Source organism: Leptodactylus fuscus, chromosome 4 (genome assembly GCF_031893055.1).
Source record: "Leptodactylus fuscus isolate aLepFus1 chromosome 4, aLepFus1.hap2, whole genome shotgun sequence".
NCBI lineage: Eukaryota > Metazoa > Chordata > Amphibia > Anura > Leptodactylidae > Leptodactylus > Leptodactylus fuscus.
The window spans coordinates 137,926,182-137,953,737 of record NC_134268.1 but is presented as its reverse complement, the minus strand read 5'-3'; the positions used below and the strand labels follow the sequence as shown (position 1 = coordinate 137,953,737).

The 27,556-nt window shown below is 41.4% G+C and overlaps 1 protein-coding gene across 1 annotated transcript in view; it reads right to left on the bottom strand.

Annotated features, from left to right (window-relative positions):
* Window positions 1-3,942: 3,942 nt before the first annotated feature.
* RAMP3 (receptor activity modifying protein 3) overlaps window positions 3,943-27,556 on the bottom strand; it is a 129,198-nt gene continuing 105,584 nt past the window's right edge. Inside the window, exon 3 of the mRNA XM_075271165.1 lies at window positions 3,943-9,914. Within this exon, the coding sequence (XP_075127266.1) occupies window positions 9,659-9,914 (256 nt within the window). The 3' untranslated portion in view covers window positions 3,943-9,658. The remainder of the gene's footprint in view (window positions 9,915-27,556) is intronic.

Genomic DNA, 27,556 nt, shown 5'->3' with positions numbered 1-27,556 from the left:
GCCAGCTCTGCTACATCTCAGGTGTAGCAGAGCTGTGCGCTCAATACTGCTACATCTGAGATCGGACCACAATGGAGACTGCTGTCGACCGATCTTAGACTCCGCTTCCTCCGGCAGAACCAGCGTTGATTGGCCGAATGCTGTACTCTGTATGGTATTCGGCCAATCAATGCTGGTGAATGCATTCCTATGGGAAAAGGTCAGCTCCTGCATATCCCAAACTGACAGAGATCCCGACAAGATAGTGGGGTAATCCTGGGACTTGGGCATGTCAGATACACCCAGGCATGCTTCACCTGCTGTCCCAGTTGCATTCCAGGGTGTTGGCATCATTTCCTGGGGTGTCATAGTGGACTTGGTGACTCTCCTGAGTCGAAGTGTGGTTTCCCCTGTAACAAAGCATTTTTCCCCATAGACTATAATGGGGTTCAATAATCGTTCGAATAGTCAAATATTGAGGGGCTATTCGAAAAAGGTACTCATTATTAGCTTTATTGTAGTAAAAGTTAAGTTTTATCCACTCTATTTCTATTAAAAATGGTCCTCACATACAGGTACTTAGTTATGTTTATTCATTCATTTAACAAGCATTTCCTGCTTTTAGTTACATTTTCTTAGTCCCGGAAAACCTCTTTAATCTCAAGCATATTTTTGTTGTGCAGCAGGACAATGATTCAAAGCACACAACATCTGTATGCTAGATAAAAAAAAAAAAAAAAAAATCCAATTGTTGTGGCATAACCTTAAATTCATACTCAAAGCCCTCCAATAAGGCTGAATAAAAATAATTCTGCAAAGAAAAGTGGCCCAAAATCCCTCCACAAATATGTGAAAGACTCATTGGCAGTTATCACAAATGCTTGATGGTACAACCAGTTATTGGGTTTAGGGGCAATTACTTTTCCATATAGGACCATCACTTTTTCCCCCTTAATAACTGAAATCTTTTTTGAGAAAAATATAGAGCATATAGAAATAGAAATCCAAAGGCATTACTGATACTGTTAAAATCACCAAATATAATCTATAAATTAGAGGTTCTTTATTATACACATTTGATCAAACAGTACAAAGCCCACCTGCCACTACACAGGGAACTCATTCACATATACACACACTTGGATATTATTGAATAGCTAATAAAGCATGCATGGCCATTACTGGTTAGGCATCCAATTGTAGTATTTCTTAATCATTTGAAGGCCACACATAAACATATGGTAACATTTACATAACCCTAACTTGGGGCACGGAGTACAGTGTAAAGAAAACTAGAATGCAATGATTTGTAAATATCATACAACCATATTGTATTCACAGTTGAACATAGAACATCAGAGACATTTTTCCATTTCATTTCAAAATTAAAAAATTTAGTAATTGATGGCAACAACACATCTCTAATGACAAAGACAAAAGGTTACTGGAACTAATGATAAAAAGGGTTAATTTTCAACTATGTCAAATAAATGTGTATTAAAAGAGCATAGTAGGCTAAGGCCCCATGTAGCAGGACGCAGCAAAAAAGCACTGTGGGAGAAACTGTGGCGGCAACACATTGAGTTTTTTCTTGCTGCACTTTTTACAGTTTTTTTTTTTTTTTGCTTAAATTATACTTATAGGGAAACCACCAGAGTTTCCAGTAGATATCATTGACATGCTGTGATTTCCAAAACCATGGAAATTACAGCAATTGCGCTGTGCGGACCTTGCTGAAATGTGTGGATGGGACTGAAATTTGAAAATGGACTGAAATTTGAACTTCTTTGTGGAAACCATGGACAACGTGTTCTGTGGACTCAACGGTAGAGAGACCATCCAGCTTGGTATCAGTGTACACTTCAAAAGCCTACATCTCTTATGGTATGCAGTTGCATTAGTGCCTATTAGAGATGAGCGAGTAGTACTCGATCGAGTAGGTATTCGATCGAATACTATGGTATTCGAAATACTCGTACTCGATCGAGTACCACTCGCTATTCAAATGTGAAAGTTCGATGCAGAACCAGCATTGATTGGTCGAATGCTATACAGTCGGCCAATCAGCGCTGGTTCTTCTCCTACCTTTAGAAGTCTTCTCCGTGCAGCTTCCCCGCGGCGTCTTCCGGCTCTGAATTCACTCTGCCAGGCATCGGGCCTGGGCAGAGCCGACTGCGCATGTCCGCTTGTAGTGCAGGCATAATTTGATCGAATGTTGCCTACCCCTGAAACGAGCATTCCCCCCCCCCCCCATAGACTATAATAGGGTTCGATATTCAATTCGAGTAGTCGAATATTGAGGGGCAACTTGAAACAAATATCGAACCTCGAACATTTTACTTTTCGCTCATCTCTAGTGTCTATGACATGGACAGCTTGCACATCTTAAAAGGCACTATCAATGCTGAATACTATATACAGCTTTTAGAATGAAATTTACTCTCATTCAGACATCTCTTCCAAGGAAGGGCTTGAATATGTTGTCAACACAATGTGCACTATGAAATGAAACATCCAGTAAAGAAGTCTACATCAGACAAGAATGAGGAAAAAAATCCTCCCCAAAACTTCAGCAATTGGTCCCCTCACTTCCCAAATGTTTCCAGACTGTTGTATAAAGAAGAAAGGGTGATACATAATGGGAGACGTGATCCTGCCACAACTTTTTGGAGATTTGTTGCTGTCACTAATTGTTAAATTCTTAATTGTTTTCAGATGAAATGGAAACATTTGTAACAACTTTGGAAATATCTGTATGTTCTGTAGTGAATAGAATATCCTTATATTAGATTTCCAATTCATTGCATTCTCGTTTTCTTTACATTTTAAAAAGTATCCTAACTTTTTTAGCATTGGGGTTGTAATTAGTACATGGTATACTTTGTATGTACATACATTTCCATTTATTGCTCAGTGTATGCCTGCTATCTTCTGGACAGGCTTGCATGTCTCATTTACTGATATAGTTGATTCATATTTCCAACATTACAATTTTTAGCAGTGTTTCTTTTGAAATTAAGATAACTTGTGCAAACGGTATTTTTTATAGACATTTAGAATAGGAAATATAAAACCTATAGACTGTGAATTATGTTAATATTTTTAATAAGCATTCTCAAGGGTTCTTTTCTGATTTTCTACATGTGGCAGATTTGTGGAACATTTACTTCCAGACTAGCTGCTCAATTATTTGTGTTTTTAATGAATGAAAAAAGCAGAAAAGCCATGCTTGAGCAAACAAGGAATTGTTGTTAGTCTTGTTAAATTTGCTAAATTTACCCAGTGAAACTATACAAAAACTATATCAAATAACTTATGCTTATTCTGGCAAGTTAGGATAGCATAATGACTACATGACCCCCAAAACACCCTCCCATAGCAGGGCACGAGATACCATAAGGAATGATGGGAACCCTGGCCAATATGCTATAGTAAGCTTAGATCATTCAAATGGGGGCCCCACATCTATATTCATTGTATCCCAGAACTGAAATTTCTAAAAAATATAATGTCAGCAGATTAAGGCTAAATTCAAATCTGTGCCGGAATTTCCGCTGGAGACTCTGTCGCAGTGTCCACCTGAGATTCGGTGGAGGAAGATGTCCTGGATGTTGGGCTTTTTCCTCTGCCAGGTTAAAACAACAGATATCTCACAGATCATTCGACTCAGTGTGTAACCACTATTTATTGGAACCTCCGATGGAGCAGAAAAATGGAGAGATCACACTATTGTGCATCTAGCATAAGAATCTGAGAAACCTTTCAGGAGATAGGAAAATCAGTGTCAACAAGTCGAATCAATAACAATACCAGTGTCGGCAATTTCAAAGTTACTGAATATAATAGAACGTTCAGAAATAAGAGGAAATCAAACATCATTTATTTAATATTTCAACTTGTTTTTTTATTTAACTTTCAAATTAAAATAAAAAATACTGATAGTATACAATATGCTTATCACCTTTGGAAATGATAAAAATAAGTGAAATCTTCACATTCATGGCAAAACATGGAACAATTAAGACTTCAACAGACATTTATTAACAACATTTAGTGTGCAGATGTTTCTCCAACATTATCATATGACACATATTATAATTGAGGCATAAAACTAATGGTATTTTTGTAAGGGATACTATTTGATCAGGATGTAGGTCTTCAAATTCACTAGACTTCTAGTGACTTAATAGAACTTCCATGTTGTCAGTCATTAGACTTTAATAATAACATACTGAACTGTACTGGGCACTATCAACTTCAGTAAATAATGTTTTGAAGAATGCAGTTTCCATAGAAGTAATGTGAATGTCAATTATATTACAGAAATTTTCACACAAAACAATTAACATACTGTATAGCTTTTCCCCAATGGCAAGGACAGAATATCATTTTATTACAGAAACCACATTTGAAACTTTGTAACATAAATGTCCTGAACTTATTTCCTAGTTGGTTAAGGAAGAAAATAGTAACAATTAAGGTCTATGTGCCGAATGGAATTATAACTACTAAGAATAGAGGAATATGTCTATTCAAGGATGTATTTAAAATATTAAATCTTTATTGTAGTGATTAAAAATACTAAAAATTACACAAAAAACACAAAACACCCAAGTGGTAACCCTAAACCAATACAACATTGAAACTAGTCCCTTCAAAAATAGAACAGTCACTAACATAGGATCGTAGCTGTAAAAAGCGTAAGTCACCAATATATCAAAAGTAATCCAGCCTTCCCAGAATGCAGTAAAGTCAGGGGTAGGAAGGGTTAATTATAGGGAGCCATTCTGTATATAGTTTCCCTTGCTCCCCAATTTCAGCCTTTCCCAATTCCTACACTCCTTCTAGTAACCTGACATTGAGGGGAATTGACTGCCTATTATATAACCTGACGCGTTTCTATAGCTGGGTATAGCAATTTCATCAGAGGCATTTTAACGAGAGTAAGGGAGCATTCACACTACCGTCGGTGTCCGACAGCTAGTGTCTGATGCTAATGTCCGTGGAAAACCTTGTGCAGAAATTAACATCGGACACTAGCTGTGTCCGTTATATTTTGCATTGATTTAAATGGACATTGGGTGCGTTCTTTTACTGTCTGTGGGTGTCCTTAACTGTCCGTTCCCAAAGATGTCAGATTTTTCAAGTGGACAGCAAAACCCTACAAGATTTTGCGCGGACATTAGCATCGGACTCTAGCTGTCAGACACCGACGGTACTGTGAATGCTCCCTAAGCTAACCACCTAAGTCTGCTTCATTACATGGTAAAAAATGTGCTAGTACACTCTCCCGCAGCCCAGTCAGCACTGATGCATGGCCGCTATTGATATATTGGTGACCTATGCTTTTTACAGCTATGATTCTATGTTAGTGGCTGTTTCTATTTTTGAAGGGACTAGTTTCAATGTTGTACAGTCTCTCTTATCTTGTTATTATTGGTGGTGCATAGTAGACCTGCAGGTCTGTTACAAAATACATACCTCTGGTATACACCCCAATACTGGTTTAGGGTTATCACTTGGGTATTTTGTGTTTTTTTTTGTGTGTAATTTTTAGTATTTTTAATCGCAACAATAAAGATTTAATATTTTAATTACATCCTTGAAAAGACATACCCCTCTATTCTTACTATTTATAATTCCTAGTTGGTTAAAGATTTCAATTTGTCTTGAAAACTCAACATTGTGGCATGATAAAAAAATAAATAAATCTTTGAAAGCAAAAATCTCCCACTGGTTGGTCACGCACAGACATATATTTGATAGTTACCACATCACTTTATGATCACTTGTCACAAAGTCATATTGTGTTTTAAAAAGCATTTTAATATGTGATGCTGGACATGTCCAAGCAAGAAGGCAGGTGATCTGTACACCAAAGGGAGTAGCTATAAGTTGTGCAGACATAGGAATTGCCAGCGGGCATTATAGGTTTTGCATGGGAGTCCATGGTATTCTACAGAAGTCACACTTAGTGCAACAATCAAAAAATTGTATATATGTTGTTAGCCACCTGAAGATATAAATATAACAGTATATAATGTGTAAGCGAACACCAGCTGAGTTCTACATTGATGGTGTTTCACTGGTACACACAAAAAACGGCCTCTTAGCCAGCTTAGCTGGTTTCTATATTCTGTATATGTGAAACACATGTGGACTTAGGGATATAATGCCCTAAGGACAGCTTAGTTGCTTCCACTCCACATAACCATATTTAGTTGCCCCATTCACATAACTCGCCCTTCTTGCATTGTGGACTGGGACTGCCACCCACATTTCTATGTCCCAACGCCATCCCAGGTAACTAACCGCATCTGTACTATGGCAGTTGTCTTGGAGAATGTAGCAATACACTCACTTCTCTCACTGCTGCCAAATTACTGCCATCTACTTATTGAAGCTTGCGCCACACCGTCCTCTGCAGCCTAGTTACCGCTCTACACATTTGTCAGCCCTCTAGCGTCACGCTTTTGTCTCCAATTCTACGACTGCGTTCACTGCTGTTAGTTGATAATTTAGTCCTAACTCCAGGATCTGGGCATTATTTACTTAATATGTTACTACTGGTTAGTTGGAATAATATATACATAGCAACGCTGAAGTATTTACATTCACATTTGGAGACTGTATTTTAGTTTTACCTCCACACAATGGATGTGATGCTTAGCTGGTCTTCCTATATACATAATATCCGTTATATTAGAGGTGTATACAATTTTTGATTATTGCACTAATTAGGACCTGTGTGGAATCCATAGTTTCATTACCCTATTCTTACTACTGTCTGTCTCTTTTAGAGGGTTGACTAGAGGACTCTGCACTCTAATGAGGCTATTCTTCGCTATGGTTTTAACTTTAAATTTAATTTTATATTCCAAATAAAGTTCCATTTTATCATTTTGTTTATTACTAATGAGACACTGCCCTTTATTCCTCTATTTCCTGACCTGTTACTTTTCTGTTCAACATATTTCTATTAAGATAATCTACAGTGTCCCTTTTCTACCATAATATGAGTGTATACAGTATTAATACTTTATAAATTGCATTGAAAACATCATGAGTGTTTTTTTTGTTCTGGGAAACTTAAAGAAACCCCAACAACCAATATTTTTACTAACACTTTGGAAAACCATAATAATTCATAAAGATAAGTGTTATGCAGTAATGTGGAGAAAAAAGATGCAACGTAAGAATGTTTGGATATAAGTGTCGTAAAGATTAATTTTTTTTTGTTTTCAATTAAACTCATGGATGGGATTGTGTCTGCTAAAAGTAAGTATTGTGACTTCTAAAATACCATTACAAAGCAACGTACAGGTATTTGAAGCTGCTGGTACCTCTGGAGTCTCATGAACCTCAAGGTGTAGGGTCTTCCAGGGGCTTACAGTGCACCTACTAGTTGGCCACCTGTAAACAGTGCTTACAAGCAACTATAGTTGCAGTGAGCCCAGACCAGACATACAGGAAGACTAATTCTGAAACATCCTTGTTGAGTGCTGTGCATAATAATTTGGAACAGTGGTTTTGATTTTTTTTTAATTTGTGAAAAAAATATCATTGGGAAGTCTGTCCAACAAAATTTGATTTATACTGGTTGAAGATATGAAGATTATACTGAATGTCATTGCAGTAACCATTTAGGAACATCAGGCAAAAAAATAATTTGCATAATAATTTGGAACATAGTGTAGGAATGTTTATAGTCTACTTTTGTTAAGTGAATTAACAAAAGAGAAATCTAAGTCTATCAATATTTGGTGTGATCAACCTTTGGTGAAGGAGCCCTAGAATTGATAATATGGCCCCCATGGAGACCTGACCTCAACATTATGAAATCTGTCTGAGATTAAATGAAGAGACACAAGTATTTGAGCATACTTACATCCACAGATCTATGGCTAGTTCTCCAAGATGTTTGCAACAACAACCTTGCCAAGTTCTTTTAAAAACTGTCTGCAAATGTATCTACACAGTCCCGTCACATTAATGTGACCACCTGTCAAAATCCAGAATAACCACCTTTCACAGAGCGGACCGCTGCGAGACGTGCAGGAAGAGAGGGGATGTTCACTGGGATGTTGAGCCATGCCGACTCCAGTGCCATGGCCAGCTGAACTAGGTTACGCAGTTGAGCCTCCATGGCGCAAACAACCTGATCAAGATGGTCCCACAGCTTCTCGATTGGGTTCAAGTCCGGGGAATTTGCTGGCCAAGGGAGTATGATAAACTCATCCTGGTGCTCCTCGAACCACACATGTACACTGCGAGCTTTATGACACGTCGCATTGTCTTGCTGGTAGATGCCATCATCCTGAGGAAAAACAATTCGCATGTAGGGGTGAACATGGTCCGCAAGGATAGATGTATACTTGTGTTGATCCATTGTGCCTTCCACAATGATCAGTGCACCCAGATGGCTGATGACACGTGCCTTCTGCGATTGGTTAGTTAACGCTGACGTCAAAAGTAGGCAGTGGTCACATTAATATGACTAGACTGTGTAGAAGAATTGAAGATGTTGATTGCAAAGGGTGGTTGCATCAAATATAAAGTATTGATTTGATTTGATTTTGATTTATCCTTAGATTTATTTGTTCATTCACTTAATTTTATTAATTGATATAACGTAACATGAACACAGCAGCAGTTACTATAACCTGTAAAATGATGATGATGATTACAATTACATGCCTTCCTCCAGCTTCAGAGAGAATCACAAATGTAATTTTGAAGACACTGGAAACTGTTTTTACAGACTGTCCAGGAATTTACAGGTGATTGGCAACCCTATGGGGAATTCATTCTCTGTAGACTTTAGGCCACAGAAAACCGATAGAGGTCTTGTGGAGTCTATGTCTAAAGAGGTTGTAGCTGTTCTGTCAACTAAAAGGAAACTATACGAAAAAATTTTTAATGATCATTGAATTCAAGAATTTGTAGTTGGAACAAAAGGTAGTTTCAAATGTAGTAGTAATATCAGCAGTGGAAAATCTAACTAGAATTGAAGTCAGTCTGTTTATAAAAAAAAAGCCTTTAAGTTTCATTCCACAATAATTGTTAAGGTTTTACAAAGACACATAAAATCCACATCCTGTTGTGTACAATAGGACAATGTTGAATATTAACATCTGTTGTTCTGTCATCCAGCTATGAGTCTTTATATTCCCTAATCAAAACAGATCTTGCTGTGAAGGGACAGCAACGTGAACAACCCTGAAAATCCAGCTGTACATGAAGGGTTGCGGCGTATTGTTCTGAAGAAAAGGAATTTGTTCCAGAGAAAAAGTCAAGTACTTTGAAGAACAAGTAAGAGCATAAAAAAAAAAATTCTACTACTGTAGATCATGATTGTGTCCCGAATACCACAGACACCATTGTTCAGGAACATATTAAAGAACATGGCTACTTTCTTTCAGATAGAGCTTCACGTCTTCTCAGGCAGTGAAATAAAATAAATGAATGGGGCTGAGCTGCAGCATGGTCATGTGACCGATGTGATGTCACTTCCTGAGAGGAAGTAGAGCTCTTTCTCAAAGATGGCAGCCATATTTTGTAATTCTGAATAACCACTTTAAATATTGTTTTTCATTTGTATTTTGTGAACATCAGATGACAGTTCTTCCTTTATTACATCGTTGCTGGTCACAGCATTGTGAAAATCCAGAGGAATAGTTTATCCAAAAATATCACCTATTTTGCTGCGCCAAACCACTAAACTGATCATCGCTGCTGTCAAGAAAACAGGAATTAAAATAAGAGCTGTGAGAATATCATCTGGAGGATCTTCCCATATTATTGTGTCCGAAGTACAGTTCGAAAAAAATTTGGTGTGAATTCCAATGATGAATCTTTCCGCCAAGTTGTTAGGCCAAAAGCAGTTTCCTTTTCTAGCTGTACTTTCTGCACAGTCTGAAAGTCTCTCATAATATCTGTGGAAAACAAAGGAATGATAAATTAGTGACATAGTTATTAATAATGCCTCTTACAACTACTAATAATCATATATATATATATATATATATATATATATATATATATATATATTATCATGATAAATGCAGCACAAAGCACAAAAATGCATATATGAGAATGTATCATCTGAAACTGACATTTTATTAAAATAAAGTTTTTGCTCTAAACTATTTTATGTTGATCCTAGTAATTTCTTTTACTATACACAACAAAAAATCATTTTGTAACATTTCAGTATTCGGTATTTTATCCAGCTCAATTTTCAGCTTTACAGTTTAGACAAGGTCAGTAGAAGTTGGAGAATTTAAAGGGGTTATCCAGGATTAGTATGGGACTGAGCTATGGCAGGGAAATGGGACCAACAGGTGTGATATTACAACAACTTTATTATAGTGATAAGGCATAGATAAGACAGGACAGCACTCCTACCTCTTATTTTCTTATGTCAAATTAAAAATATTATGAGAAATTCACTTTAGATTTCAAATTTTGTTAGTGTAATACTGGTATTCTTTTGTTCGCTTATACTGTAGATACATACTCCTATTCAGTCTATAGAAAGCCATGCACATCTCTCATTTAAAGTCTATAGTAAAAAAAAGCATCAGAAAGGCTCACATTGAACCACAGCAGAACACATGAATCCTCCAGTGGACATGATATGTGACATAGCAGAGCAATACAAGCAATCTGTCCATAGTGGCGGGATCAATATTGCACTTGAAAAAGGGCTGTTTGCCCGGAACGCGTGGTGCCTAATAAAGTTGACTTCCATTTGTCAAAATTTGGTGAGCACTGATTCCCCGCCTGTCCTCCGCAAGGCTGGTCCTTCCTTCTGCCTCAGTTTGACGTCCCTGTGACTGACATAAGCAGCTGCCTCCCAGTTTTCTACTGGTTCTTGACTACCATGTCCATTGGTTGTTGTGTCCAACACAACCAAGCCAGGTGAGCGGACACCTGATTTGCTCTATTTATTCATTAGCATACCAAGGGTATTACACAAAGAACGGCTCGGTGCCGGGGATCTTGTTTTCTTCCCATAGCAGAGAGACAGTCACTGGTGCTCTGTATGAGTGCAGGGGTGACATCATGGGAAGATGTGTGTAATTGGGTGTCATCAGCATAAAGATGGTACCGGAAGCCAAATCTGGTGATGGTTTGTCCAATGGGGGCTGTGTAGAGAGAGAAGAGCAGGAGGCCTAGGACTGAGCCCTGAGGAGTCCCAATGGCAAGAAGAAGAGGGGGGAGAAAGAGCCTGAAAATGATAAACTGAAAGTGCGGTACCTTAAAATCAAAAATGGATTAATCTGGCAGGCATATCTATAGCGTTTTGCAATGGGTTATCTGTTAAGTTTGAATTGTTCAATGGAAGGATCCAATGCCTTTTTGGCTGCATTTCCGCAAGGTAGGGCCTGAGCCTTAACGTTCTGTATGTGCTCAAATGTTCTAATTCTCAATTCACGAGAAGAGATTCCCACATAGATCAAGCTACATGGACACTCAGCAAAATATATCACACTTTCATATTGTGAATCCTGGGGTTGCCGTGACCTCTGCCCCCTTTTTGTTTCTCTTGCTACTTTTTAAGTGTTTTTAATGGAGAAGTTTTTTAGCTTGGTTTAATAAAGTAATTTTGCAATTTTTTTTTTGTTTGCTTTGTAAGATATTCAGTATAGGTTATTATTAAATTATACAGTTAGTTTAGGGAAATTTAATGAATGTATTTTTAAGGGCTAATTTTTATTATAGCAGTGTATTTTAATTTTCCCTTCTCTGTCAAGGTATAACAGATAAGATAAGATAAAAATAATACTTTAATAGTCCCACAACGAGGAAATTTAGTGTTACAGCTGCATAGATAATACAATAATAATACAAGAATGCAACATACAAAAAGTTCAGATAGAAAGATAAAAAGATAAAGGAGAGAAGATAGTAGGAGGTATATCAAAACTTCAAGATCTTTTAGTTGTCTGTGCAGAGTGATCTTCACTTAGCCTGATATAGATTATGTAGCCTGACCGGGGATAGGAGGAAGGATCTCCAATAGCACTCCTTCTCACACTTGGGGTGAATCAGTCATTGACAGTACTGCCCAGTGCTGTTGCGGTCTCATTCATGGGATGGGAGTTGTTCTCCAACATGGAGCTCACCATGGACAGTATACTTCTGTCACTCACCACCTGTTCTGGGTCCAGGGGGCTCCCCAGAACAGAGCTGGCCCTTCTGATCAGCCTGTCAAGTCTATTTTTATCCCTGGCTGGTATGCTAATGCCCCAGCAGGCCACTCTGAAGAAGATATCTGATGCCACTACAGAGTTGAAAAAGGCCTTAAGACGTGCCCCCTGGACTCCAAAGACCCTCAGCCTCCTGAGCAGGCAAAGTCTACTGTGGCTATTTCTGTGCAGCGCCTCCAGGTGATCCGCTCAGTCTAGCTTATTACACTGGAAAACATGCTGTGGATACCTTAAATGTCATTAAGTGTTTCATAAGCAGTTTTTATGCTGATTTCAAATCTGAAAACCGTTTTGCTCGATCAAGTCAAATTGTTAAGATATCGTCAAATAAATGTTTTTATTTTGCTTAAATAGGACTACAATCTTCTGACAGTATACAAAACTGCCAAACTAACATGGGCAATCCCCTTTAATCCAAATTGGCAGTTTGTCTATTTTAAACATGCCGGGAAAAAGACAATCTAATTTGTTGCAAACAACGAGAGCTATGAAAGTAGCCAGAAGTCACACAGTTCTCCTCAAGCGGAGCTGAGGGGAATCATCGGCACCAACAGCACACTCATTATATGGCATCTGTCACGTTCGTGTCTATGCCCATACCCAAAATCCGGACTGCAGACTGCACTGCTAAGGGAACAGGGGAGGGAAACTTTCTCAGACGCTACGGTGGCTAGCTAGGCCCTGCCTGTGGGTGGTGGTCAGCTGTTCCCAAGCTAGCCTTGGCCCCGACAACTCCTTGCTCTCTAATACGAAGGCCTAGCTGACAGATAGGGCGAGAGCTACAACAGGGTTAGGGGCTGGGGATACTAAGGTGGTCACCCCTACAGAAACCACGGTGCAGCTGAAGACAACACAAACAGGCAGGGGCGGATCCAGGCCCGTACCTAACAAAACTCAGGTCGGTCAGCAGGGCAATTGCCGAGGGCCCCAGCACTTGCAGGGGCCCCCTGTCGGCCCTCTATCAGTAGCTGCAGCTCCGTTCACACAGTGTGCTTCACACATATACTTTCCCTATTAGGAAGTATATGTCGGAAGCACACTGTGTACCTGCAGAATCGGCTGATAGACAGCAGCCAGCCAGGGAGCTGCAGCTATGGATAGAGGACGCTCCCTCCTCACCCCCCTGAGGAGAGCCGAGGAGGCGGAGCTTATCCCTCTATCCCTGCCGTCCTGCATCTTACACACGAGAGGGAGAAGTTCAGCAAAGTGAAAGCAAAGAAAGAACACGCAGGTACAGGCTGGAGGGGGGTTACTATACCTATTAATATCAGGCATTTGGGGTTATTCATTTAGTTTTGGTAACTCCATGTGCCTCATATTAATAGCAGTTAACCCCATCATGTCCTCACATTAACCCCCTGTGTACTTCACCATAAGGGTTACTGATGTGTGAGATATATGGGGGTACTAATCATGAAGATACTTCATTATTACCTCCATGTCTCTCACATATCAGTAACTCTTATGTGAGGCACACAGGGGGTTAATGTGAAGGACATGATAGAGTTAATTGCTATTAATATGAGGCACATGGAGTATCTTAGGGGGCGTTCACACTACTGTCAGTGTCCGCTGCTAATGTCGTTCAAAATCTTGCACGGACATTAGCAGCGGACACTAGCTGTGTCCGTGACATTCTGCATTCATTAAAAGTGGCTCTATCAGCAAAATTATGCCAATAGAGCCCCACATATGTTTGAATAGCCTTTAAAAAGGCCCCGTAAATGTTATATTAAACCCCGGTCCCGTTTTTAAATAAAAGCATTAAAACATATATGCTAATCGTACCTGAACGTGCACCATGGGCGGGGATGCACGATGCTATGTCATCTTCGGGCACGCCTGCCTCTTCTGTCTTCTTGTAGTTATGCCCTCTGGTTCTGTGTCTTCTTCCGTCTTCTTGTCTTCAAATCCTGCGCCTGCGTAGTAGCGCTTCCCTCCAGAGCACTACTGCGCAGGCTCACTTGCCAGTCCCCGTAGAACTGCACGCTTGTGAACTGCCATTAAGTAAAATGGCGAGTGAGCCTGCGCAGTAGCGATCCGGAGGAAAGCGCTACTACGCAGGCGCGAGATTTGAAGACCTCAAGCCGGAAAAAGACCAATAGGAAGCCGGCAGAAGAGACGGGACCAGAGGGCGTCGCTCCAAGAAGACAGAAGAGGCAGGTGTGCCCGAAGATGAAGCGGCATCGTGCATCACCGCCCCCGGTGCATGTTCAGTAAGATTTGCATATATGTTTTTATGCTTTTATTTAAAAACGGGACTGGGGGTTAATATAACATTTATGGTGCCTGAATAGCCTTTTTAAAGGCTTCACGCATATGTGGGGCTCTATTAGCATAATTTTGCTGATAGAACCCCTTTAAATGGACATCGGGTGCATTGTTTTACACTCCGTGCCTGTCCTAAAGATGTCCGACTTTTCAAACGGACAGAAAAAAACTACATGTCGGGTTTTTGTAAGTAGGGCCCCGCCACAGTCAATTGCCCAGGGCCCCGCAAAGCCTGGATCCGCCACTGCAAACAGGATGGGAAGTACTGGACAACAGACACGCAGCACAACACAATACACAACAAGAGAATGAGGAGAAGGAAAGTGGAGAGGTGAGGAAAGGGTTAACACAGGACTGGGGCAAAACTAACTGGAACCCAAACTTCCTCACAAACACCAAGACAGTGACAGGCAATCAGAACTGAAGGACAGGGCAGAGTAGAAGTGTGGAGGGGAAAACCAGACTCACACACAAGGCAACACTCACACCAGTTCCAAGTCAGCTATAGTTCCAAAAATACTCCTCCTCCTGAGCCACGAATTCTATGTTGGATACAATGAAAACCGGTGAAGCCAGCCCGCCTCCTTATACAGGCCCCAGAAGCGTCCGATAGGACAATGGTAACGACCAACACCTGAGGCTCAATCTAAAGAACCTCAGGTATACTCCGAAGGCCGATACCAAACATACAAACAGATGGTCCCATGGCAAGGAACCCACCAAAAGACCACAGAACACCAGATCAAATCCCCACCAGAAAAACACACAACTCAATCACAAGAATTCAGGTTGTGACATCGTCCCAGCCAGCTGCTGAGATGCTGGAACAATTACAGGCATGGTGCGAAGAACAACTTCAGTGCCAGGCCAACTTGAGAGCTGCTGAAACGCTGGAGCAGGCAGATCATCGACGACAAACAACATGCTCATTATATGGCGTCTCAGCGAGCTGCTGATATGCTGAACAATCACAGGCACAGCGAGAGGAATGAGTTCAGCAGCAGCACAGCTTAAGAGCTGTCAAAATGCCGGAACAGGCAAACCATTGACGGCAGCAATTTGCTGAATATAGGCGGATCATCCACTCCAACAACCTGCAGACGAAGTCGCGGGCAGAGGCTAGTACATATATATATATATTATATATATATATAGTACATTTGTAGCTTAGTAGATAAGGTTGGATAAAAACACAAGTCATTCAAGTTCAGCCTTTAAATCTACCAAATGAATCCACTTAAATGCAAAAACCCTACTAGACTGATGCCAAATGCCCCAGCAGAGAAAAAAATTCCTTCCCAACTCCAAATACAGCAACTGGGCTAAGTCCCTGAATCAACTTCCTATTTCAAAAGTCTCTAAATACTATAACATCTGATATTCTTATTTTCATGAAAAGCATCCAGGCCATCTTGAAGTTACGGTAATAGACATCACAACATCACCTGGAAGCAAGGTACATAGTCTCATCACTCTTTATGTAATGAAGCTCTGCCTATGACTATCGAAAAACATTTATTCCTCTAGATGTAGAAGACGCCTTCTTATAATAGTTACAAGTCTCCATATAAAGAAACCAGTGGACAGATCTCTGTACTGTCCATTCATGTTTTTGTCTTTTTTTCCAAACTGCACAACCCCAAGTTTCAAAATCTGTCTCAGATCCACTCCCTTTAATTACATTGGTTGACCTCCTCTGGACTTGGCAATTTAACGGAGAAGGTACAATACCCATAGTCACATCTTCAGCCAAAGGATTTTCTTGTGTATACACCGTAGACAGAAGGTCTTTTATAGATTTGTCTTTTAGGTTGTACTGCATGGTGATTTTTTTCCACAGAGATTTTCACAAAAACTTCACAGTTTTCCTATGCAGACCTTTCTGCTTCCATTATATACTGTATGTAAACAGCCATAGGTATAATTGACATGCTACAATTTGCAGAAACGCAAGTGTTTTTCAAATTGCAGCATTTCTGCTGCAGATTATTTTCTACAATATGTGGATAGGATTTGCAGGGACGTGGAGCCCGAGGCCTTACAGTTTGACAGAAATCATACAGACCTGGATTAGGCAGACAATGCTTCCTGCCTCTTTACAGTGCCATTACTAGCTGAAGATTGGCTGCATGCACTTACATGATGTCATAGGAAGTTCAGGACGGCGTGGGGCTTATCACGGCAGGGTCGGCATTACCTCCAGTTCAGGCTAATGATGTAATGGAGAGTTATTGTTATTATGGAGACAAAGTAGTTCCAGAGGGGAGGATTACAAGTTTTTCATCTACTCTATACACATCACCCAGCTTTCCAGATTTTAGAAAACTAGCCATTTGTGTTATAATTTACAAAGACATTTATTTCTAAGTAGATTTTGCTTCAGCAGCATTCAGTATTAAATTACCCAGCCTTCTGGGGACCCTGAAAAATACATGGTCTCGATCAGACCGGTCTTAGTGCCGGCAGAACAGTTCAAGAAGATGGAGATGTGTGGTGTGTGTCCTAAGGTACAGAGAAGGGAGGGAGGGGGGATGTGAGATGCAAGGTGGAGTGTGTGTGTGTGTCCCTGTGTGTGTCTTTGTGTGTGTGTCTGTCTGTGTCTCTGTGTGTGTGTCTGTGTGTGTGTGTCTCTGTGTTTGTGTGTCTGTGTCTCCGTGTCTGTCTGTGTCTGTGTGTCTCTGTGTCTGTCTGTGTCTGTGTGTCTCTGTGTGTGTGTCTGTCTGTTTCTCTGTGTCTGTCTGTATGTGTCTCAGTAACCTAGGGGCAGAGATGGAAGGGGAATGTTATAATGGGGCAGAGATGGAGGGGGGACATGAAACTGGGGGCAGATGGAGGGGGGACATGAAATGGAGCAGATGAAGGGGGATATGAAACTGGGGGAGAAATGGAGGGGGGGAACAAAAAACTGGGGGTAGATGAAGGGGGAACTTAAACTGGGGGAAATTAAACTGGAGGCAACTGGAGGGGGCATTAAACAGTGGCGGTAGCTGTAGGGGGACCTGTCTGCCTCTAGTTGCCCCCAGTTTAATGTCACCATCCAGCTACAACTACGGTTTAATGTCTGCTTCCAGCTGCCCGAGTTTAATGTCCCCCTCTAGTTACCCCCAGTTTATTGTCCCACTTTATCTGCCATTAATTTATTGTTCCCCTCCAACTACCCCTACTGTTAATGTCCCCCTCCAGCTGCTCCAGTTTCATGTCCCCTCTAGTTTCCCCCAGTTTAAACTGGGGCACCAGGAGAGGGACTTAATACCGTGGGGCAGTTGGAGGGGGACATAATAATGTGAGGACATATAATTTACGGGTGACAGTAGGAAGATTATACTGTGTGGGGGCACATAGAAAGATGATTGAGAATGGGCAGAGTCAATGTAGAAGTGGGTGGAGCTAAATTTGCCACAGCGCGCATGGCCCTCTAGAATAGTTTCAATTTCTTATGCGGCCCCATGGGAAAATGAATTGCCCACCCCTGGTCTAGATCTTGGTTACAATATAAAGGTTATACAGATGGGGTTTGCGCCAGACCATAAGATGCACCTAGTTGTTAGAGGAGGAAAATAAGAGAAAAAAAATTTTGAAGCAAAAAATTGTGGTATAATATTTAATAACATATGGAAGTTGTTGTTTTGCCCGCGATCAGAATGAAGCGTGATTACAGGCAATAAGCTCCAGGTCTCCACTTTCTAATAAAGCAGCGGCTCTAAAGCACATCGCAACCATCTTTAAAGACCCTTCTATTGGAATACACTAAAGTTGAAGGGAGGTCCTCTCTGCCCTTCTACAGCCACAGTGGTACAGTACCAGAATTAAATATACACAACTCTAAACTTGAACAACATGTTATAAAGGTGCAATGAGCATATGAACAAGTTATTTCTTGTTTGAAAGTTTCTTCCGTAAAATCTGTTCCTTAAATTGGGGACGCAGGGATATTTTGCTGGTCTTCATTTATTTATGATTATATCATTTTAAATTAGGATAGGACCAACTAGAGCTGAAGCTGGGGACAGAGAAAACCTTCCCTCAACTTTGTATATACTCTATGCCCACATCCCAGACTTCACATCTGCTGACGAGAAGAGGGAACTCTACATCCTACTGGGAGAAGAAGAGGCCACTGAGGAGATTGCTGCCCAATACGTGTCCAGCTGCCACCAAACAAGAGGAAGATGAGACTCCACGGACTGTTATACCCCAAATCACCCCCCCCCATACTCTCCTCCTCGACTCCAACTCCCTCCCCCCCACTTTACTAGCTTTGGCAATGCCAAATATCTATTCGGACGTTCCAATAAAGCCTATTAGATTTGATTTGATCTGTTTCAGTGTGAATCCACATCACTAAGGGAGATCTGAATTATGTAAACCTTGTGGAGTTTTCTTGTGCGAAAATGGTGCGATCCAAAGAAAACCATCCGGTGAAGAAGGATCTTGTGAGTGCAAGCAAGTTTTGGAAAGAAAACAGAAAGGGATGGAAAGAATGACAGAGATAAACCTAAAATGTTTGTTTTGGTACCGTGTTAGCCAGTGGTTATAAAATATAAAAAACAAAAAAACTTTGCAAGTCTTCAGTAGGTGTTACCTTTTTTAATGGCTAACTCATAATGATGACAGAATATGACGTTTCGAAGCTTCCTCTGAGCTTCTTCTTCAGATATAACTAAAAAACACTCTGTAGAGGCTGCATATTTATAACTGGACACAGGGGTAGGGTTACAGGAGGGAGGGGGGAAGAGGCTTATTACTATATACTTATAACAACAAACAATCAATTGCCAGATCCCCAGTTCTTATCTTAATGGCTGTCTTAATGATTTGTATAAAAAGACATAAACCCACGTGAGATGTTCATCCCATTGTCCAATGTCTGGAATAGGGTCATGGCCTTGTACTCATAAATCAGTCGCTGTTTCCTTGATTTAAAGTTCCCTTTTAAAATCAAGATTTTCATGTCATTGATGATGCTGTGGTCTTCCTGGCAAAAATGATTTGGCACGGGAAGATCAGTTCTCTGTTGTTTGATTGTATGGCGATGTGAATTAATTCTCATTCTGAGTTTCTGACCAGTGTCTCCAACATACAGATTTTCAGTGGAACATTTGGTGCAAATGATCAAATACACCACATTAGGTGTGTTACAGGTGAACACACTTGGTATTTTATATTCCCTGTTAGAGTTTGGGATCTCATATGCAGGGGCATCTCATCTGCAGCATGCATCTTAACCAAATTGCATCTTAACCGAAGTGCAGATTAACCAAAGTGCACTTATACATGGCATGACTATGACCTTCATTCTTCCTCTCTTCATACAGGTATATAATCTGCTATTGAACCCACCTCTGCTTTGCTGTCTGAATTCTCCCTTCGATCATCTGCTGTAATATTCAATGGTATATAATCTGCTATTGAACCCACCTCTGCTTTGCTGTCTGAATTCTCCCTTCGATCATCTGCTGTAATATTCAATGGTATATAATCTGCTATTGAACCCACCTCTGCTTTGCTGTCTGAATTCTCCCTTCGATCATCTGCTGTAATATTCAATGGTATATAATCTGCTATTGAACCCACCTCTGCTTTGCTGTCTGAATTCTCCCTTCGATCATCTGCTGTAATATTCAATGGTATATAATCTGCTATTGAACCCACCTCTGCTTTGCTGTCTGAATTCTCCCTTCGATCATCTGCTGTAATATTCAATGGTATATAATCTGCTATTGAACCCACCTCTGCTTTGCTGTCTGAATTCTCCCTTCGATCATCTGCTGTAATATTCAATGGTATATAATCCTGTATTTCACCTCTGCATGATTACTGAACTATATCCTAGCATTTCATCCAGGCTGTATATTTTTTGCACTTCCATGTCTTCTTATCTGCACTAGTGTCAGTCTTTTGATCATCAATGATTTTATTGCTGTTCTGGCCAAGTGTTTACTTGGATCCACACTGCCAGTCTCCTCATGTGTCACAGTTTGTAGATTAATTAGTTAACGACTTAAATTAGTGCTAGTCTGAAGCTGTGCTTCCCAATATAAGTAGATATAGCTTATGGGGTGCATCTCATATGCGGGGGCATCTCATCTGCAGCATGCATCTTAACCAAATTGCATCTTAACCGAAGTGCACTTCTACATGGCACTTAAACAGGGCACGGAACAGGCTAACCATGGCAGAACACCAGGTAAATTTCAACCTAAAACAACAAGTTTTACCACATGGTATCCTGTAGCTGCATTGTCTCTTACTATCTTAGCCATTGGCTTCCTGCAGATCTCTCCTTCACCTCTACCACCAGCACACACCATCCATATCAGTCCCTCTCTTCTTCCCTCTCCCATGTACAGCTCTCACACACTTTTCACACTCTGTAATCACCCCTTTACTTCTTTTAGCAGTGACACCAAACATAAGCGCCCACATAAATCCCTGAACCACCTTCTGTCTCTGTCCATTCTTCTCCTCCTAGCTGCTGGGGACATCTCTCCTAACCCCGGCCCTCCTTCCTTCACTAACTCTTCTCCCTGCACACATAGAAGGCCTACAAACCTCATCAATATTTACCGTGTTCCTTCCCCTCATCTCTCCCCTGTCTCTTTTAACTGCTCTCTCTGGAACGCCCGCTCAGTGTGTAACAAACTAGAATACATTAATGACTTATTCCTTAGCAAATCCCTTGGCCTGCTCGCCCTTACTGAGACTTGGATCCAGCAGTCAGATACGGCCTCCCCTGCTGCTCTGTCTCATGGTGGCCTACAATTCGCATACACCTCTAGGCCTGATAATAGGCAGGGTGGTGGGGTAGGATTACTTCTGTCACCGCAGTGCATTTTTCAGTCCATTCCCCCAGTCCCCTCACTCACATTCTCCTCATTTGAAGTCCATGCTATCAGACTTTTCCGCCCACTCTCCTTACGTGTAGCCGTGATCTACCGCCCACCTGGCTCACCCTACCAATTTTTGGACCACTTTGCTTCTTGGCTTCCCCACTTTTTATCCAGTGACATTCCTACCCTCATCATGGGTGACTTTAACATCCCTATTGCCCCCCCCCACACTCCTCGACTGCCTCACAGTTTCTCTCATTAACCACTTCTCTTGGTCTCTCACAATGTTCTTCTTCCGCCACACATATAGATGGTAACACGATTGATCTAGTCTTCCATCGACTCCTCACAGTCTCTAAATTTTCTAACTCTTCTCTGCCGCTCTCTGACCACAACCTTCTATCTCTCACCATCAGTGCTCTCTCCCCTTCAGAAGACGCCCCTACCCATCACACATATAGGAACTTGCGTGCTATTGACACCCAGCACCTCTCAGATACTCTACAGTCCTCCCTGTCCCCCATCTCTTCAATCTCCTGTCCCAATCTGGCCACCAGTCACTATAATGAAACCCTCAAAAATGCATTGGATGAGGTTGCTCCCCCCTACATTCGTAAAGTCCCACATAGGAGGCAGCAACCCTGGCACACGCCACAGACACGATTTCTCCAGCGATGCTCTAGGTGTGCCGAACGTCTCTGGCGAAAATCACGCTCACCTGCAGATTTCCTCCACTTCAAGTTTATGCTTAAAACATATAGCTCTGCCCTTTACCTCGCCAAACAAGACTATTTCACCGCCCTCATCTCTTCTCTCTCCAGCAACCCTAAAAGGTTTTTTGAAACCTTTCACTCCTTACTCACACCCAAGGAACAGACGCCATTCACAGACCTTAGTGCTGATGACCTGGCCATGTATTTCCATGATAAAATTGATAAGATCCGTCAGGAAATTACTGCCCAAGCCCCAGGTGGCATTGACTCCCACACCTACGATAGTACTGATCCCCTCACCAGCCGCACTTCAGACTGTCCATTCTCATCTTTTGAACCTGTTACAGAAGAGGAAGTCTCCCAGCTACTTTCTTCATCTCGCCCCACAACCTGCAGTAGTGACCCTTTCCCCTCACACCTTCTCCAATCTCTGTCCCCTGCTGTCACTACTTACCTTACTAAAATATTTAACCTTTCTCTCTCTTCTGGAATCTTCCCATCCTCCTTCAAGCATGCTGTTATAACCCCGCTACTGAAAAAACCCTCCCTGGACCCATCCTGTGCTGCTAACTATCGACCCATCTCTAACCTCCCCTTCATCTCTAAACTTTTGGAACGCCTGGTTTATTCTCGGTTAATTCGTTATCTCTCTGCTAACTCTCTGCTTGACCCCTTACAATCTGGTTTCCGCGCTCTGCACTCTACTGAAACAGCTCTCACAAAAGTCTCTAATGATCTACTAAAGGCTAAATCCAATGGTGACTTCTCTCTTCTTATTCTTCTGGACCTCTCTGCAGCTTTTGACACTGTTGACCATCAACTTCTCCTCACTATGCTCCGCTCAGTCGGCCTCAATGACACTGCACTCTCCTGGTTCTCCTCTTATCTCTCAGACCGCACTTTCAGTGTATCATTCGCGGGCTCTGTTTCCTCCCCTCTTTCCCTTGCTGTTGGGGTTCCTCAGGGCTCGGTCCTCGGCCCCCTGCTCTTTTCTCTCTACACAGCCCCCATTGGACAAACAATCGCCAGATTTAGCTTCAGGTACCATCTTTATGCTGATGACACCCAATTATACACATCTTCCCGTGACATCACCCCTGCACTCATACAGAACACCAGTGACTGTCTCTCTGCTGTCTCTAATATCATGTCCTCGCTCTATCTGAAACTAAATCTCTCTAAGACTGAACTACTACTGTTTCCACCATCTAACAGATCTGTCCCTGATATATCCATTGCAGTCTCAGGCCTTACTATAACTCCTAGGCAGCATGCCCGCTGCCTCGGGGTCATATTTGACGCAGACCTTTCCTTCACCCCTCATATTGAATCACTCGCACGTTCATGTCACCTCCACCTCAAAAACATCTCCAGAATACGCCCTTTCCTTACCAGAGATACACTAAAGACACTTACTGTCTCTCTGATTCATTCTCGCCTTGACTACTGTAACTCCTTACTAATCGGTCTTCCCCTCACTAAACTCTCCCCTCTACAATCTATTCTGAATGCAGCGGCCAGGCTCATCTATCAGGCTAGATGCTACAGCGATGCCTCTGGTCTGTGCCAGTCACTACACTGGTTGCCTATTCATTATAGAATAAAATATAAAGTTATTACTCTCATCCACAAGGCTCTCCATAAAGCCGCACCTCCCTACATTTCTTCCCTCATCTCTGTCTACCGCCCAACCCGTGTTCTCCGCTCACTCAATGATCTAACACTTACATCCTCTATTATCAGAACCTCCCACGCTCGTATACAAGACTTCTCCCGAGCTGCACCACTTCTCTGGAATGCTCTACCCCGGACAATAAGATTAACTCCCAACTTCTACAGTTTCAAACGCAAACTAAAGACGCATCTTTTCAGACTAGCCTATCACAATTCCTAATGAACAAAATTGTCTCAACACTGTATAAGCAATGCCGCACCTGCTACCTCTTGTGTCACCCCCTCTACCTCATAGATTGTAAGCTCTTTTGAGCAGGGCCCTCAGTCCCATTGTGTGAAATGACGTTCTTTGTTATGTATGTCTGTATCTGAACCCTATAAATTGTACAGTGCTGCGGAATATGTTGGCGCTATATAAATAAAATGTATTATTATTATTATTATCTCTATCCTGTCAGTGGTCAGTATGTGCGGGCAGGTCTTGCACCTCTTCTGTCCACATGGGAATGTTCCTTTGTTAGTTGGAGGTGACAGTGAGCTGCTAATAATCATATTCCTGAGGTTTGGTGGCTGTCTGTAGCATAGGAGAGGGGGGTCAGAAAATATGGATTTTAGACGGTTGTCTTTTTGCAGTAGTGGATGTAATTTGCGTGTGATTCCTCTCAGCGTCTCCAGGTGGGGGTTGTATGTGACAACCAGGGGCACGCGATTGTTCTCCTGTTTGGTATTGTATTTTAATAACTCCGATCTTGGTATCCTGGTGGCTCTGGTGATTTGGTTATCAACTGTTCTTGGATGGTAACCCTGCCTCAAGAATGTGTTTTTGAGGCCCTCAAGGTGTTCGTCCCTATCTGCAGGGCTTGAACATATGCGATGGTATCTGATGGCCTGGCTGTATACAATGGAGTTCTTTATGTGTTTAGGATGAAAACTATCCCATCTTAGGTACGTAGGGCGGTCAATTGGTTTCCGATACAGCGATGTCTCAATTTTGTTGTCCTGTATCTTGATGACTGCATCCAGGAAGTTTATTTCGGAGAAGGAGTGATTGAGCGTCAGGTTGATGGTGGGATGGAACTGGTTGAACTGTTCATAGAAGGTTTTCAGCTGTTCCTCAGACCCGGTCCAAATGATTAGGATATCATCAATGAAGCGATAGTAGGCCCGAGGCCTAATGGTGCAGGTGGATAGGAAGTCACTCTCAAGCTTGGCCATGAAGAGATTAGCGTACTGTGGTGCCATTTTGCTCCCCATTGCGGTGCCGGTCCGTTGTAAATAGATGCAGTCACCAAAGGAGAAGCAATTGTGAGTGAGGATGAATTTTGTCAGTTTCACCACCGATTCAGCGTTCATACCTCGCTTTTCCATGAAAAACTGGCAGGCATTTATACCGTCCTGGTGTGGGATGTTGGAGTACAGGGATTCTACATCCATGGTGGCCAGGATGGTTCCATCTGGAAGGGGACCTATAGTGGATAGTTTGTTTAATAGGTCTGTAGTATCCTGTAGGTAGCTGGCTGTATCCTTCACTAAAGGTTTGAGGATACCCTCCACCCATCCAGAGATTTGTTCAGTGAGAGTCCCAACACATGAGATGATCGGTCTCCCTGGGTTCCCAGGTTTGTGCAGTTTTGGAAGCATATAAAAAGTCCCTGTCCTAGGGCTTGCTGGTATGAGGCTGCTTAGGCTTATTGCTCCATCAGATAGGCCTGTAGTGCAGTTCAGCAAACGACAACTGAATATAACATTGGTGCTCCAAGTAACATGTCCAAATGCACAAGATTCCCAGATTTCATTGGCACCATGCTGATAGGAGAATCACATTTTGGAACAAGCAGTATAAATGGATGAACATTTCCTGTTCAGGCTAAAGGAAAATGTTTGTTTTGGTACCGTGTTAGCCAGTGGTTATAAAATATAAAAAACAAAAAAGCTTTGCAAGTCTTCAGTAGGTGATACCTTTTTTAATGGCTAACTCATAATGATGACAGAATATAACGTTATATTCTGTCATCATTATGAGTTAGCCATTAAAAAAGGTATCACCTACTGAAGACTTGCAAAGTTTTTTTGTTTTTTATACTGTTCAGGCTAGTGACAGTGAAATAATGGTGTTTGCTCAGGGCACACCTTAGGTCCTCAGATACCTGGGGATGATAACTGTGTATGCCACAATGAATTGTTGTGGTTGCAAAGGCCATATGTTTATGTCTAAAATGGCCACAGAATTTAGTGAGAAGTTTTGTATTTTTTTAAATGGAGGTGTTCAATAGGAAGTAAAACTTATATATGTTTTGTGGGGAAAGCTGCAAGAACAGTTAAGGCTAAGGCCTCATTCACATCAGCGTTGGTATTCCATCCAGAAGAGTTCGCATGAGGACCCCCCTGGAATACCGAACACAACTGCAAGCAGTGTGCCAGTGAAAGCACACGGATCCCCATAGACTATAATGGGGTCCGTGTGCTTGCCACGAGATTTCTGCAGGGAACATGCGGACAGGAAAGTAGTTCACAATCTACTTTCCTGTCCGCATGATTTGTACGGGCAGTGTACAGCCAGCACACTGACCCCATTACATTCTATGGGGTCCATGTGCTTTTACTGCACAGCGCTTACAATCACGTTTGGTATTCCGTTCGGGGGGTCCCCAAGCGGACTCCCCCAGACGTAATACCAATGCAGAAGCTTAATGCCTAGTGTCTAATGCTTGGTTCACCCAAGCATTAGGCACTATGCAGCGAATCACTACAAAAAAAAAAAAAAAATGCTGCAGAAAAGTTTGTGGAGGAAACACATTTTTTTTTAGACAGTTACCTCTGCGGACTTTCTGCTTTTATTATACCCATATGGAAAATAGCAATGTTTCTGTAGGTATAATTGGCATGCTGTGATTTGCAAAAATGATTGTGTTTTTGAAATCACAGCATTTCCACTGTGGATTTTTTTTTCTGCAATGCATGAATGGGATTAGACAGAAGTAATGAAAACCAAACAAACAAATACAATACACAGCCAGACTCTTGTACTAATATAATGGAGACTCTGCAGCTGCACGGACACCGTCCTCCAGGCAAGGACAAAACTGCAAAAATATCCAAGTAAAAAACTTGTATCCAGCACGAAGTGGTAAAGCCTCTAAAACATAACTTTTATTTCAGTAACAAATTGTCCATAAAACTTTGCTCATAACACGACATTTAAGCATAAAAATAAAATCCAAGAGACATACCAAAAACGAGAAGAGACACTAGCAACACGACATGAAGAACCGCTTACACGTTTCGGGGAGAGACCCCTTAGTCATAGCTCGTGTTGCTAGTGTCTCGTCTCGTTTTTGCTATGTCTCTTGGATTTTATTTTTATGCTTAAATGTCGTGTTGTGAGCAAAGTTTTATGGACAATTTGTTACTGAAATAAAAGTTATGTTTTAGAGGCTTTACCACTTCGTGCTGGATACAAGTTTTTTACTTGGATATTTTTAGAAGTAATGTAAAGCTCAATCAACATTTCACAATGTGGGGGTCTGGTTTAAAGCAGATTCTTACTGTCAAAATAATACCACTACAGTACTACAATACTACAATGCTACTGCTGCTACTACAATGTGAGGTAAGCATTGCAGTATCTGGCATGTAAACAATGTGTGCTTTGGGATATAGCTGATCTGTGGAGGTCCCAACAGTCAGATCGCTGACACTCTAAAATCGATGGCCTATTTTAATTTAGCATATGATCTAGTTTTAGAAATCCTCAGCAATCAACTATTGGTATCAAAAGAAGCTTTGACTAGCCATATATTTCTACTATAGTGGATGCTGAAATATAATATTACAAGATCATTTATCATTTAATAAATGCCAAGGTCAGAGTCTG